At 38.4% G+C, this 12,102-nt stretch overlaps 1 protein-coding gene across 2 annotated transcripts; it reads right to left on the bottom strand.

Annotated features, from left to right (window-relative positions):
• Positions 1-2,802: 2,802 nt before the first annotated feature.
• RP9 (RP9 pre-mRNA splicing factor) lies at positions 2,803-8,961 on the bottom strand. 2 transcript variants are annotated; one of them, XM_072412244.1, is made up of 7 exons: positions 8,809-8,961; positions 8,009-8,230; positions 5,885-5,915; positions 5,024-5,153; positions 4,689-4,780; positions 4,254-4,315; positions 2,803-3,430 (listed from the first exon to the last, which is right to left on the bottom strand). In XM_072412244.1, the coding sequence occupies exons 2-7, from the start codon at positions 8,197-8,199 to the stop codon at positions 3,256-3,258; spliced, it is 681 nt and encodes a 226-aa protein (XP_072268345.1). In that variant the 5' UTR covers positions 8,200-8,230; positions 8,809-8,961; the 3' UTR covers positions 2,803-3,255. The 2 variants fall into 2 exon arrangements, with proteins under 2 accessions (XP_072268345.1, XP_072268346.1); XM_072412245.1 differs by having other exon boundaries at positions 8,009-8,227; positions 8,809-8,954.
• Between the last annotated feature and the right edge of the window lie 3,141 nt (positions 8,962-12,102).

Here is a 12,102-nt window from a genome sequence, read left to right as displayed (position 1 = left end):
TGTCTTATGACTAGAGTGGGTTGCTAAAAACAGAGACTGTCCTGTAAGGACTTTGGGGTACAAGGAAAGCAAATGCACCACCTAATCTGAGGTCTGACTATTGAGAAAACCTATTCTCCTGAATTGACAAAGTCAGAGATGCCTTCTGTGGCTTCTGTTTAGAAAACAAATGACAACCAAACATAAATGCAAGTAAAAAAGGAACCATCTTGGTGTGAATACATGGGCTATGTTGCCCTGAAATGTAAATTCCTGGGTTTTCATGCTGAACCACTGGCTTTTGCATCAGGCCTAAAACAAGAATGAAGATCATTGTGATTACCATAAAATATCAAGTATATGGGTGCAAATTTACAACAGCACACTTTATAACTGGTATGACTCTACAGTCTATTCTTTTGTTAAAGAAACCAATCCTGCCTGTATAATGTTAGTGATGTCTAGTGGACAGTTGCACATGGGCTAAAGCTTTTGAAAATTGACAAATTGGTGCTATTACAACACAAAGATGCCTAATAATCATGACTACTAAGTTAAATATACGTTTATTGTGGGACAAGGTCCACTCTTGCTCCTGTGCCACTGTCTGTCATGTACCCCTATTTAATGTGCAGCGCTGCATAATATGTTGGTGCTATAAAAATCTGTATAATAATGCCATATCTTACCTTTCCTCAACCCTCATTCCTACTTGCTCTTTACCAGTTCCTGCTGTTCATTCTGTCATTGGTGAGGTTCCCCACACTGGATGTGGGGGTTTGTCAACTGACTTCATGGAATAAATGAAATTTAAACATACCGTGTGAGATCTTTCTGCGATCATTCAGAATTACAGGTGCAGTTGCCCTGTTCTTGGTGCCTACATACTTCCATGAACTTGTATCAGAAACAAAGCTGATCAGAAGAGAACAATTGCCCTAAGCTGCTTCTGACCCGATTTCTCTTGTTGGCATGTTCTCCTCCCCCAGCTTCTGGTGTGTTGTGTCTTTCAGAAAAGGCCTGCTTTCAGTTTGTACTGGTACACCTTGCTAGTACTGGTGTGAAATACCTTTTTGCCTTCAAAACTATACATTATTTTTGGCATATATTTAACAAGGTGCTGGAAACCTTCCTCAAGAATTTTTGGTCTATATTAACACAATAGCATCACACTGCATATTTGGATGCACATCTACCATACACATTTTTTTTTTCACCACATTCCAGGGGTCCTCTATTGGATTGACAGCTGGTGCCTGTGAACGCTATTTGAGTACAATGCACTTGTCCTATTCATGAAACTTATTTGAGGTGTATTTCCTTACCCTAACTTGGGTAGCAATGGTCTACTATGGACATGGTCAGCAACAATACAAAGATGGCCTGGAGCCTTTCAACAATGTTCATACGAAGGGGCCCAAAGTGGGCCGGGAAAATGTCCCCTCACCATGGGTACAAAGTAGGATGGAATTATGCCGTTGCTGCCAAACTCTGACCCCACCATCCAATTGTCACAGCAGAAATCAAGATTTATCAGACCAGCAACATTCCAATCTTGGTATGCATTTTTGGCAGGTAGAAGAGGCTATAAATACATCCATCCAGCTGCTAATACATTTTATTTCCTATAAAATCAAAAACATATAAAACCAATCCAATTATGACAGACATAAAATATGTCATTCCTGAATATCCCATTTCAATATGCTTGCTCCCTTGTGTAGCCTAATGCATCAATACCCAACTAGGTACATGGATAAGTAAATACTTACATTAATTATAGGACCTCATCTTCTTGCATTACTACTGTACCATAAGAAGATAGCATCTAACATCCACATCAACTTTATGTGATGTCTTTCCTTGAAAAATTACAAATGGATTAAGGGAGGAAAATGTAGACAGTCTCTACCTATACACACATATACTCTGCCACTCAAAAGCAGAACTAAACCCTACTTATACTCACCTGTCCCTGTGCTGTTGCATGCGCTGCCATCTTCTCATCCTCATTCTGATCTTTGACCACCTGGGATTATGGATCTTCCCCATGTTCATTCAGCCCTGCAAACACAGGGGAAGCCAGGACGTGTTGATTTCCTGCCAGCTAATGCTGAGCTGCCCATGCATTTTGACAGAAAAGTGCGACCAGGCAAATAAGAATGCTTACTTAAGAAGAGACATCTCCTGTTCCTTTCTGCAATATAGTCCAGTCTGTTTTTTTATGTTATTCTTCTTTAAGCCCTGTCAACAAGTTAATAACCTGTATAGAAAACCTTTAATAAGAACAAAAAAAAATTGAGGATTTCCTAAACAGCCAGATGTTTTACATGGTAAAAATAATACAAAATACATCATTTGGATGTATCCAAAATACATCAGCTGTATCAATTGGGGTCAATTATTGAAATGTTCCATATTTTGAAACTAACTGACCTCTTTAAATGGCACAACATTTTACATATATATAGATAGGTAGATAGATAGATAGATAGATAAATCAAAAGGGAACTAGTCAGGATAGAATTATGAACTGGAATCATGTGTTTTTTTTTACTTTAATTTAGGCAGATATAAAGCTAATTACTGCAGTTTTGCATTAATTTATTTTTGCAGTGTAAATATTGGATTTTTTCCAGTGTAAATATCTGATTTGATTGGGTATCAGCCTCTTTTCAACCTCTCTACACCAGTGAAGGAAAGGAAGCAGCTGGATCATGCTCATGAGGAAGAGAGAAAGTGTGAGAGGTGAGCTCATCAGACTGCTGCTTCTCCACACAGGCTGGTGGAAGAAAAAGAAAGGATCTGTATTACTTAAAAGACTTAGCAGAGATATTATTTATTTTTTATGTAAATCTTATGGAATGAACCATAATGCAAACAATTTGGCAAGTAAAACAGCTACTTTATATGAACTTTTCCTGTGTATTTAGCTGCCTGTAATTTGGCTTTAAGGCACACGTTGTTGAGTCATCATCCTGATTTGTGTCTCTAAGCAGTGGGTCACTGACCCGGAATAAATATGTAGCCAAGGAACTGCTGTCATTGCACAAGCTGCCAAAATATTCTAATACCCCACCAGCTATCAAACCAAAAATGAGAGTAATGGTCCAGCAGCCTACATCTTTGCAATGGCAGCCTTTTTAATTCTATTTTGACATGTGCCCTTTAGCAAGCCATGCTAGATTATGGCTGGTACAAGCATGAACTCTTGTTCTGCCATCTTCACATTATTACTGTCCCTATACTAGAACAAAGTCATTCTGTTAGACTGGCTTAGTCTGAATCAGAGCTTCTGTGAGACGATTTGCGTTTTTTCTTCTTCTTTTTCTTCTTCTTCTTTTTGTCTTTTTTCTTCTTCTTCTTCTTACGCTTTTCTTGTGAACTGTTGCTGCTACTGCTACTTTCCTCAGATGTTGAATCCTCAAGCAACTTTTTCAGTTGCTCAATCCTAAAGAAAAAAAAGACAAGTACCCCCACACAGTCAATATTGTATAGGTGGCCCAGGAAAAGGATGTTCACCCCTCCTTAATTTTTTTTTTGAGTTGACAATTGCCAAGAAAAAAATAGAAACAATGAGTTGTCATCCAAGCAAGCGTTGAGAGGTAAATCCTTTAAACAAACACCTTTTTTAATCACAACTTTTTGTGTTTTTTTTCTCAATTTGGATTTTTTTTTTCTCAATTTTTGGCCTCCTGTTGCATACCTAGGGCAGGAAGAAAAAAACAAAGATCCTATTGGGGATATAACCCAATCCCGATCTACTAAAAAATAAAAACATGTTGGCTTTATATACTATTTAGGCATACCCTTAAAATGTATCTTCATGTTCCAATGTAAAATGTAGTGTTCAAACAGGCCTTACATTGGGGAATCACTATCCAGACATGCATGTCTATCTACCTCCAACCACAACAGTTAGTATAGAACCTGCTGTATCCACTGGTCCAGCTTTTTCACCCCTTTCCCCTCTAGATTGTAAGCTCCCAAGGTATATCCTCACTGGTTGCAGCCTTCACTGTAATAGGAACAACCTCTGTCACCTTTCATGTCAATTAAATCAGCCAATCATGCAAGAGAGAGGACAGAGACCCTTCCTGTCACAACAAAAGGCTACAATCAAAGAGGGCAGCTTTGGCTCGGCTCTTAGCATAGCCCGTGTCTCGGTACTGGCCAGCGGCCTGGTGGTTGGAGACCCTGATAAGATCTACCCAGACTCGGGGTAAAGGAAAATGGCTCATTTCTATTGTTGCTGATTGAAATGCTAATATTACCTCATTTGTTTTTCTTGATGTTCCTTTTCTTTTAATAAGCCATACATTGGATCTTCATGAGCCTGTAAGGAATAGATATACATACACATCCCATTATGAATGTAACGGTTTTAAAATCAACAGGACCCAATCTAAAGAGGACAATGTCAAACATTGAAGAAGCTTTTAAAGAAGCACTAATTTACCTTTCGAGCTGCTAATATTTAAAAGATTCCTTACAGGTTAATTTTAATGGATTTTTGAAATCTGAAAACAGTGCATAGAAGGTGCATTCTTGTTTATTACATACAAGTGAATCTTTAGCTTGTCCTTTACATCTTAATATTCCTTTCTTAGCATTTCATCTTACATTGTTAGTCCCCTAGACAGAATATAAATGAAAAATGACCAAAATACACCACTTATATAACTTTGTAGGAACCACTTTGGCCTTACCACTCTGAACTGCTCAATCTTCTGATTGCCTTTTATGAAGTAGGGACACTCGCGATCACCTGTTCTGTGCCCATACTGTTTACATCTCCAACCTACAAAACAAAGATCAGAAAAGACTAAAGCAGGCACACACCTGCCTAATGACATACTATGCAGACCCTAACTTTAGTGTTAAAACTATGGTTATGTTATCTTCATTATCACCCCCAAAAAAAGATTAAAAATCAATCGCGTCCTGTTTCACACTTGTGTGCAAGTTCCCATGTTCCGAGGCAGGCATAAAACAGTAAACCTTTTAAATAAAATGTTGGCATACTATTCTCAATAAAACTTACACTGCATAACTTTCACTTCTTTTCCTAATGGCATCCAGAGACCCCTAGTAGGGGCATGAGCCAGGAAATCTCTGGCATGTTCATTGCCTGGCAAATCTGGTATACAGTCCTCTGGTTTAGGTTCATCCTCCTAGATAAAATAAAAAAGTTATAAAAATAGGTAAACAAGGAAGCAAGACAAATTCTACTATACACTTTTTTGGATAACAAAATGTACTTTTAAAAACTTAAAAGTGACCCTGTCAGGCTATAAAACAAAATTGAACAAGAGGTTCTCTGTAATATACAAGGTATTTTACTCATCTTTGTGCTTGCCCATGTCTAAAACTTTCCCTCCATGGTAGCCTCTATCAGAATATTTAGCATTTAATGGTTTGGAAGTGTAATATATCTACTTCCCCCATCTCTGCACTGTGGTTCATCCTCTAACCCCTGTGTTTCTAGTGAAAAAAGGGTCAAGGAAAGGAAGAAACAAGAATCTGATACCTGAAAGATGTTGAATGAATGGATGCTGTACGAAATTTAGGAGATGAAAAAGCAAATAAGTGGTAGGGCTCTTGCTGCCTTTGGATTTAGGAAGCATAGTAGCTAGAGAACTGGGGATACATGAACAAAGGTGAGGAAAAACTCAGGGAAAGGGAAACTAGGTCCCAAAACTTGCCTAGGATATAGCAATTTCAATATCTGTCAAAATCTGTAACACAAATCGAACTTGTATGTCAATAGAAAAGAATTTAAAACTGCTTGCCCAAAAAAAAATCTGTAACATTGTTAAACAACAAAATTAGCTTATGTGAAACCCAGCTTTAAAAAAGTGATGCATGGGCCACAAATGTCCTCACAGACATATTTTAACAGTACCTTAATTAATCCTGGTGGAGGTTTCTCATAGCTTAAAAAAAAAAAGAAAAACATTATTTTATATTCATTTTTTAAAACAGATTAAGACAAATATGTATCAAACCACATAAATAATGCATAATATTAAATATGTTCTAAACATTTTTATGGGTTTACCTACCACACAATTTTAGCTCTGAGTAGATGTCTCTGGGTTAATTCTACTATGCAGAATGTCCTGAACCTTTCCTAATTTCCCTTCAACAGGTTAAGGTAAATATATTTGTTTAGACACACACACACACACACACACACACACACACAACTTACTTATGAATATGTAAAGCTTTTAGCAGAATATGCATGGTGCAGCACAGTGGCTCAGAGGTTAGCACTTGACCTTTGCAGCGCTAAGTTCCAGATTCAAATCTTGGCCAGGGCACTATCAGCATGGAGTTTGCTGGTTCTCCCTGTGTGCGTGGGTTTTTTTCGGTTTCTCACACAATCCAAAAGCATGCAGTTAGGTTTTTTGACTTTAGACTGTGTTAATGACATATGATTATCGTAAGGACGTTAGATTGTTAGCCCCTTTGAGGGACAGCTAGTGACATGACCATGAACTTTGTAAAGCACTGCGTAATATGTTGGCACTATAAAAAATACTGTACAATATTAATGTGTTATAGAACCTCAGGAGTAGTATGGGAAGTGCTACAGGTACAATATAAGCACCACAGTTCCTGTCCGCTTGCAACCACTATGGCAGGAAGTTATATTGGACAACAACTGGGTCTTTTCTGAGTGCTATACATAGGAAGAAAATCATTCCAGTTGCCTCTTGTCCATTGCCTTCACATTGGTGTAATTGTCACATTCTAAATACCATAGACATTGCTTCATGTAACTCATTTCTCACTTATGCATATAATAGTGATGATATACAATGCACATTTGCCAATCAAATTTCAGACTATAAGGATAGATGGTTTAAAAGAAGATAATGGTGGTGGTGTAAGAGAAGATATATTTCACATACAATTCAAACCTGATGGAGTAACTGCTGCAGGGTTCATGTAAGTGAGATACAAACTACATCTGGAAAGCCAAAAACCTCAATATATTAATTACTTTACCTCTACTTGGTTTTATATTGCCTTCCTTGCAATAAAGTGAATGAATTATTAAAGATCTTCCTGCTAGTAAATCGCCATTCTCTACTCTTCTACCTCCCCCTACCGGCTATTGCACTTCTCCCATTTTAAAGTTGCATCGTAAGAAATTATGTTCCATAAACTGCTTTTGTATATTGTTTGTCTATTGTAAGCACCAGAGAATTCTGCATATACACAGAATACTAAATATGGAAGTGCTTGTATCGATACTTTTAAATAATTACACTGCAGTCATTATTATAATGAAAAGCTTGTCACATAACTGAATTATTCAAGTGAATATTCGTAAAATTTTGAGAGCAAAACTCCAAATTTTCTTTTGTAAACCAACCTCTTTAAATTTTTGCCAGACTGAAGTAAGGACAATACAGGCCTTTCCTTATTTTGCAAGTATTATCCCCTCAGTACCTATTGTTGGATCTACAAGATAGGGAGTTAAAGCAGAATGGAAGCGAAAGATCTACTTTCAAAATCTGTGACCAGGCAGGGCTTTATTGCAGAAAGGGCAACAAAACATACTTACCTGCCTGATTGTTGTCCCCTTCTGTCAAAAAACACCAAGCTGTAGGAAGCCAGAACACCGGAGTCATCCCAGCCTCCCCTATGGCTATCAAAACAGAATGAACTCCCCTGTGCCTGCACAGGAGTTACAACATCCTGGCCCGGGCAATCATGATGGAGGAAGATCGAAACAAGGAAGAGAAGAAGGAAGAGGATGGCAGTACCAGTGATGGAACAGAGACAGATAAGTGTATTTAAAAAAAAATGCTATCGGACAGTTAAGGTTATTTTATTGCAGTAGGGACATCGTCTGTCCATTCTGAAATAAAGGACCTGGCCAATCGCAAGTTGGTTTAGTTTCACTTTAATAAAAATGTGCCCAATGGCATTCGGATAAAACTGTTACGGGGTTTTATATTTCCTACACTTAAGTTTACACTTCAGTGATGTTTTGCAAATGCTACATACTTACAAAATCTCAACATGTTTGATCTTTTGAATTTCCTGTGTGTTGGGATTATGACTGCTGCTGCTGCTACTTCTCCTTCTTTTTCGGTCACTTTCATGATGGCTGCTACTGCAACTCTGTGGACTTAAATCCTCATCCGCCTCTCTCTTGTGACTCCTGTGGCGGGACCTTTCTTCTCTCCTTCTATGGGACATTTCTGGACTTCCAAGATGCAGCTCTGTGCTTCTAGTAAAACAGAAACATCTGATCACAACACATAATGTTAGTGGGAAATGATCGGCAGATTAGAGATAGTAACAACTAGCAAAGTGTACCTGTTTGATGGGGTAGTGTTTGGAAATAAATATATATGTATACAGAAGCAGCATGACACCTAACATGCCTCCATGCAGGCCAACAGGTCCCCCATGTGGAATGTATATGTTGCACCCCAGGCAGGGGTGTTTGTATTGTCATCGGAGTCCCCAGTAAGCACAGATTCATACCTGATTACACCCGGGACCTTGCCAGCCGCTCGAACACTCAGCCAGAAGTGGTGGTCCATCCAGATCCAGCATCTGCACATGTGACCATTCACTGCAGCCCCTATTCATTCACCATTCATTCATCATTCCCTGCTTTTCCTAAAACACAACCTGATCCTTCCTTTCAATACATCTTCATTTAGTGTCAGCAATCATTGAGTCTGATGTATCATTTAGAGAAAAAAAGTTGCATTTTTCACACGCGGCTACATAATCGCATTTAAAGGAGTGACTTGCACAGTGAAGTCATACAGTCAGGTAAATATATAAACAAAGTACCTCAGTCCATGCACTTTAACATCACATCCACGAAATGTGTTGTGCTTCCAAACACATATTTGCTTTCATAGGAGGGCGATCAATATCACACACCTCCTACCTTGTGACCGCCATTTTTGTGTAGACAAGGCGCTATTCGCCGTAATTAATGGGCTTCATAAAAATGGCTACTGGATTTGCAGACATCTGTTTAGGAACACTGACACTCACAAAAGAGCTGGAGAAAAAACGAGCATATACGGACTTTAGAAAAAAGCGCACCACCTTGTGGCGATTTAGGGAACTGCTTATAGCTGTTTTACCTGTTTTATTGAAGGAGCTTATAGTTACCTTTTCTTTACATAAAAAAGCAGAGAATGAAAAGCAAAATAAAGGAAATAAAAGATTTATCACTATGTATTTGTATGTGCTTGAATAATAATAAATCTGAATAATTATTACTATTTGGGTATATATAGAGACTTGAAGCAGCCATGTCAATTTATCCTAAAATCCAAGGATTTTTTTTTTTTACCAATCTTACCTTTTACCCTACATAATGCACATTTTCCTAATGTTTACTAGATACCTGGCTACAGGGCCGCTATCAGAAATAGCTAGGCCCTATACTAGGTAAACTTTCTGGGGCCCCCTCACCCATGTCTAGAAGTTTAAAAGTCATGTTCTTTTAATTGGGCCCAGTAGTAAAGTATTCCTTGTCCCTTTATTTGCATTATATATAATGCCACAGATCCAATGTTCTATCAAACATAGCTGTCTTGTGAAATCATGCTACCTGGGAGGCATGTACAATGATGCTGCAAAGCTGAAAAATTACCACTTTAGATGAAGAATGTGGCATGCAATTTACCATAATACTGCGGGTCTGCAGTTATAAGGAAGATGGGCAAATTGTTTGCTAAACTCCGGTCCACAAAAAGTCTTAGGGTGGCTATAGATAAGCCGAATCTTTACCAAGGATGATTGACAAGAACAGATCCACCATCCTTGGTTAATTTGCCACCCAGTCAGGACCTGTAGTGACGTAGGAACAACCTAAAGGAACACAATAGGCATCACTTAGGGTATGTACACACGCTAGATGATTTACACTAATAATAGGGGTTTAAAGAAGAAAAGCAGACAGGGTAAAATAGTATGAAAGTTAAAGTTTTGTGAGCTCGCAGGTATAAATTTAGCTGCTTGACATGTAAGTGGCCCCTGTGGGGGCCCGGTTGGCTTAGGAGGTCCTGGGGCCCTAGTGTAGCTGCACCTGGGTATGTCTGCCCCTGCTCTGGCCCAAATGTTACTACATGGAGGAAGAAAGAACCATTGGATGCAGTGTGGGACCATGGTATGGATTCTTCATATCATTGCAGATAATACAAATAGTGCTGGCAGAGGGACGAATAAGACCTAAACTATCAATAGAAAAATTATACTTTTGACCAGTGGTAATGAATAAAAAAACACAAAACAAAGTGACACTATTGCTATAAAGTTTAAATTTTATTATGTAATTTTTCCATTTATCTTGATAATAAAAAAAACAATAAAAATTTTGTATATACATGATATATTTTTTGTGTATTTCCAAGAACAATAGAGAAAGGGAAAAAATATTTAGGGCTACCTTGGGATAACAATACATTAATGAATGTGTGAAAACTTTTAGTACATTTTTTTCTAGGGTGTCAGTGCAAGAGGTGAGCAGTACATTTGTATGTGAACAGTGAGAATCTTTTATGGTTGTAAAAGTTTTACCAACAATATTGTGGCTAGCCTGGATTTCCCTGTTTGTGCTTAGTAGCAGGGCAGCTTTTCTCTACTCCACTTGTTCATTTCTACTGTCACCTAAAACAATCACTAACAATCTTTTTAGGCAACAATCATTGGGCGCCCGTACAAATCTGAAGACACTTTCGTCCCAGCACGGCAGAGCACATGGTGATCCCCTGAAGCCTAACGCTGTTTTTATGCCATTATTGTCAATTTAACAGACAGATTTCCCTGCTGTTATCTACTTGAGATGTGGGTACTGCAGGAACTCCAGCGGTGAGCATGGCCTCACCTACTGTATGTAGCCAACTGCTTCAATGGCAAATCCCCTCAGTACTCCCTAAGAGCAGCCCTGCTTATTGTTTCAGCCTGCTAGTAAATGGAATGTACCCCAGGGCTCAGTGGCATAGCAATAGTCCAGGCAGCCCACTGCTATGCGGTAATGGGAAAAGGAGTTACGCACCATAATTGGAAAATGTTGAGACATCATAAACTGTGATGTCTAGAAAGCTGATAAGATGTACAGGATTCAACAGGATCACTAGTTACAGATCCCTCTTGTTTTATATTGGTATAAGTCCTGTTTGGACATTTTTGCTTGGTATACAACCTTTGTGCTAGGACCTGTATGGGTCAAAATGAGTCACAACACCACACACTACCCTTATTTACCTCTCTCTCGAGACAAAGCCACGACTGCCCATGAGTGTCAGTACGCCAGTTGCTACCATTCAGTGAACAACCCGCGCTATAACTCTGTGAATTACATAACATCTCCTCCTCCCTTCTCAGCACCATTCTAGTAGGCACTCGACTCTTCTCAGCAAGGTAAAGTGAGGTTAAATGTTTTTATTTCACCTAATTGCTTTTGTATTTATGTATTTTAGTATTAAGCAGTGTTTAAATTATTTCATACAGCCCCATCAATGTATAATAGCCAATAACATTAGGATGTTTTTTCATGGGAACGGATTAATAATTTTTCTTTTACTTCGTATGGGAAAAATTTCTTTGGTATTAATTACAAGGATCTGGAACGGATTAAGGACCTAGACCAAGGTACCACTGCATTTTGTTTAGCTGTCTTAGGAGTATAGATTTATTATGTCTTACTATGGTGTCCTCAGAAAGTCTACTACAGCCCAGTCACTCTAAAATCAAACTTGAATACCTAATGTAATTCCTTCAGATTTAAAGAAATCCCATAATGTCTCATCCACTAAAACCTGATAAGCTATATACAAGGCTTCCATCAGAGATGTCTTGGCCTCATACTAGATGAACTCCCTCCCCATGTCTAAATGTTCCAGCATTGCAAAAGTCAAGCTCTTTTAGTGAGGGCTTGGTGGAGAAGTATGCCTTGTCCCCCCGGGATGGCAGCCCTGGCTATAAGTTTTGTCATAAAAAATATCCTGGTGGTTATATATATATTTTGCTTCTACAATTCAAATTGTTTTAGACCAACTGTTTCAGTGGCTACATACTATGGGGTATACATTTGCCGGGCTAAAAGGTTTAAATTCTGTTTCTTACAAC

Source organism: Pyxicephalus adspersus, chromosome 5 (genome assembly GCF_032062135.1).
Source record: "Pyxicephalus adspersus chromosome 5, UCB_Pads_2.0, whole genome shotgun sequence".
Lineage (NCBI taxonomy): Eukaryota > Metazoa > Chordata > Amphibia > Anura > Pyxicephalidae > Pyxicephalus > Pyxicephalus adspersus.
Note: the sequence above shows the minus strand (reverse complement) of the source record. Positions and strands in the feature narration are given on the sequence as shown.

Coding starts and splice junctions, on each gene's coding strand:
- RP9 (XM_072412244.1), bottom strand. CDS start 8,199: ATGTCCCATAGAAGGAGAGAAGAAAGGTCCCGCCACAGGAGTCACAAG. Junction 5,916..8,008: donor ATCAAACATGTTGAGATTTT/GTAAGTATGTAG, acceptor TTTTTTTTTAAG/CTATGAGAAACCTCCACCAG. Junction 4,316..4,688: donor AGATTGAGCAGTTCAGAGTG/GTAAGGCCAAAG, acceptor TATTCCTTACAG/GCTCATGAAGATCCAATGTA.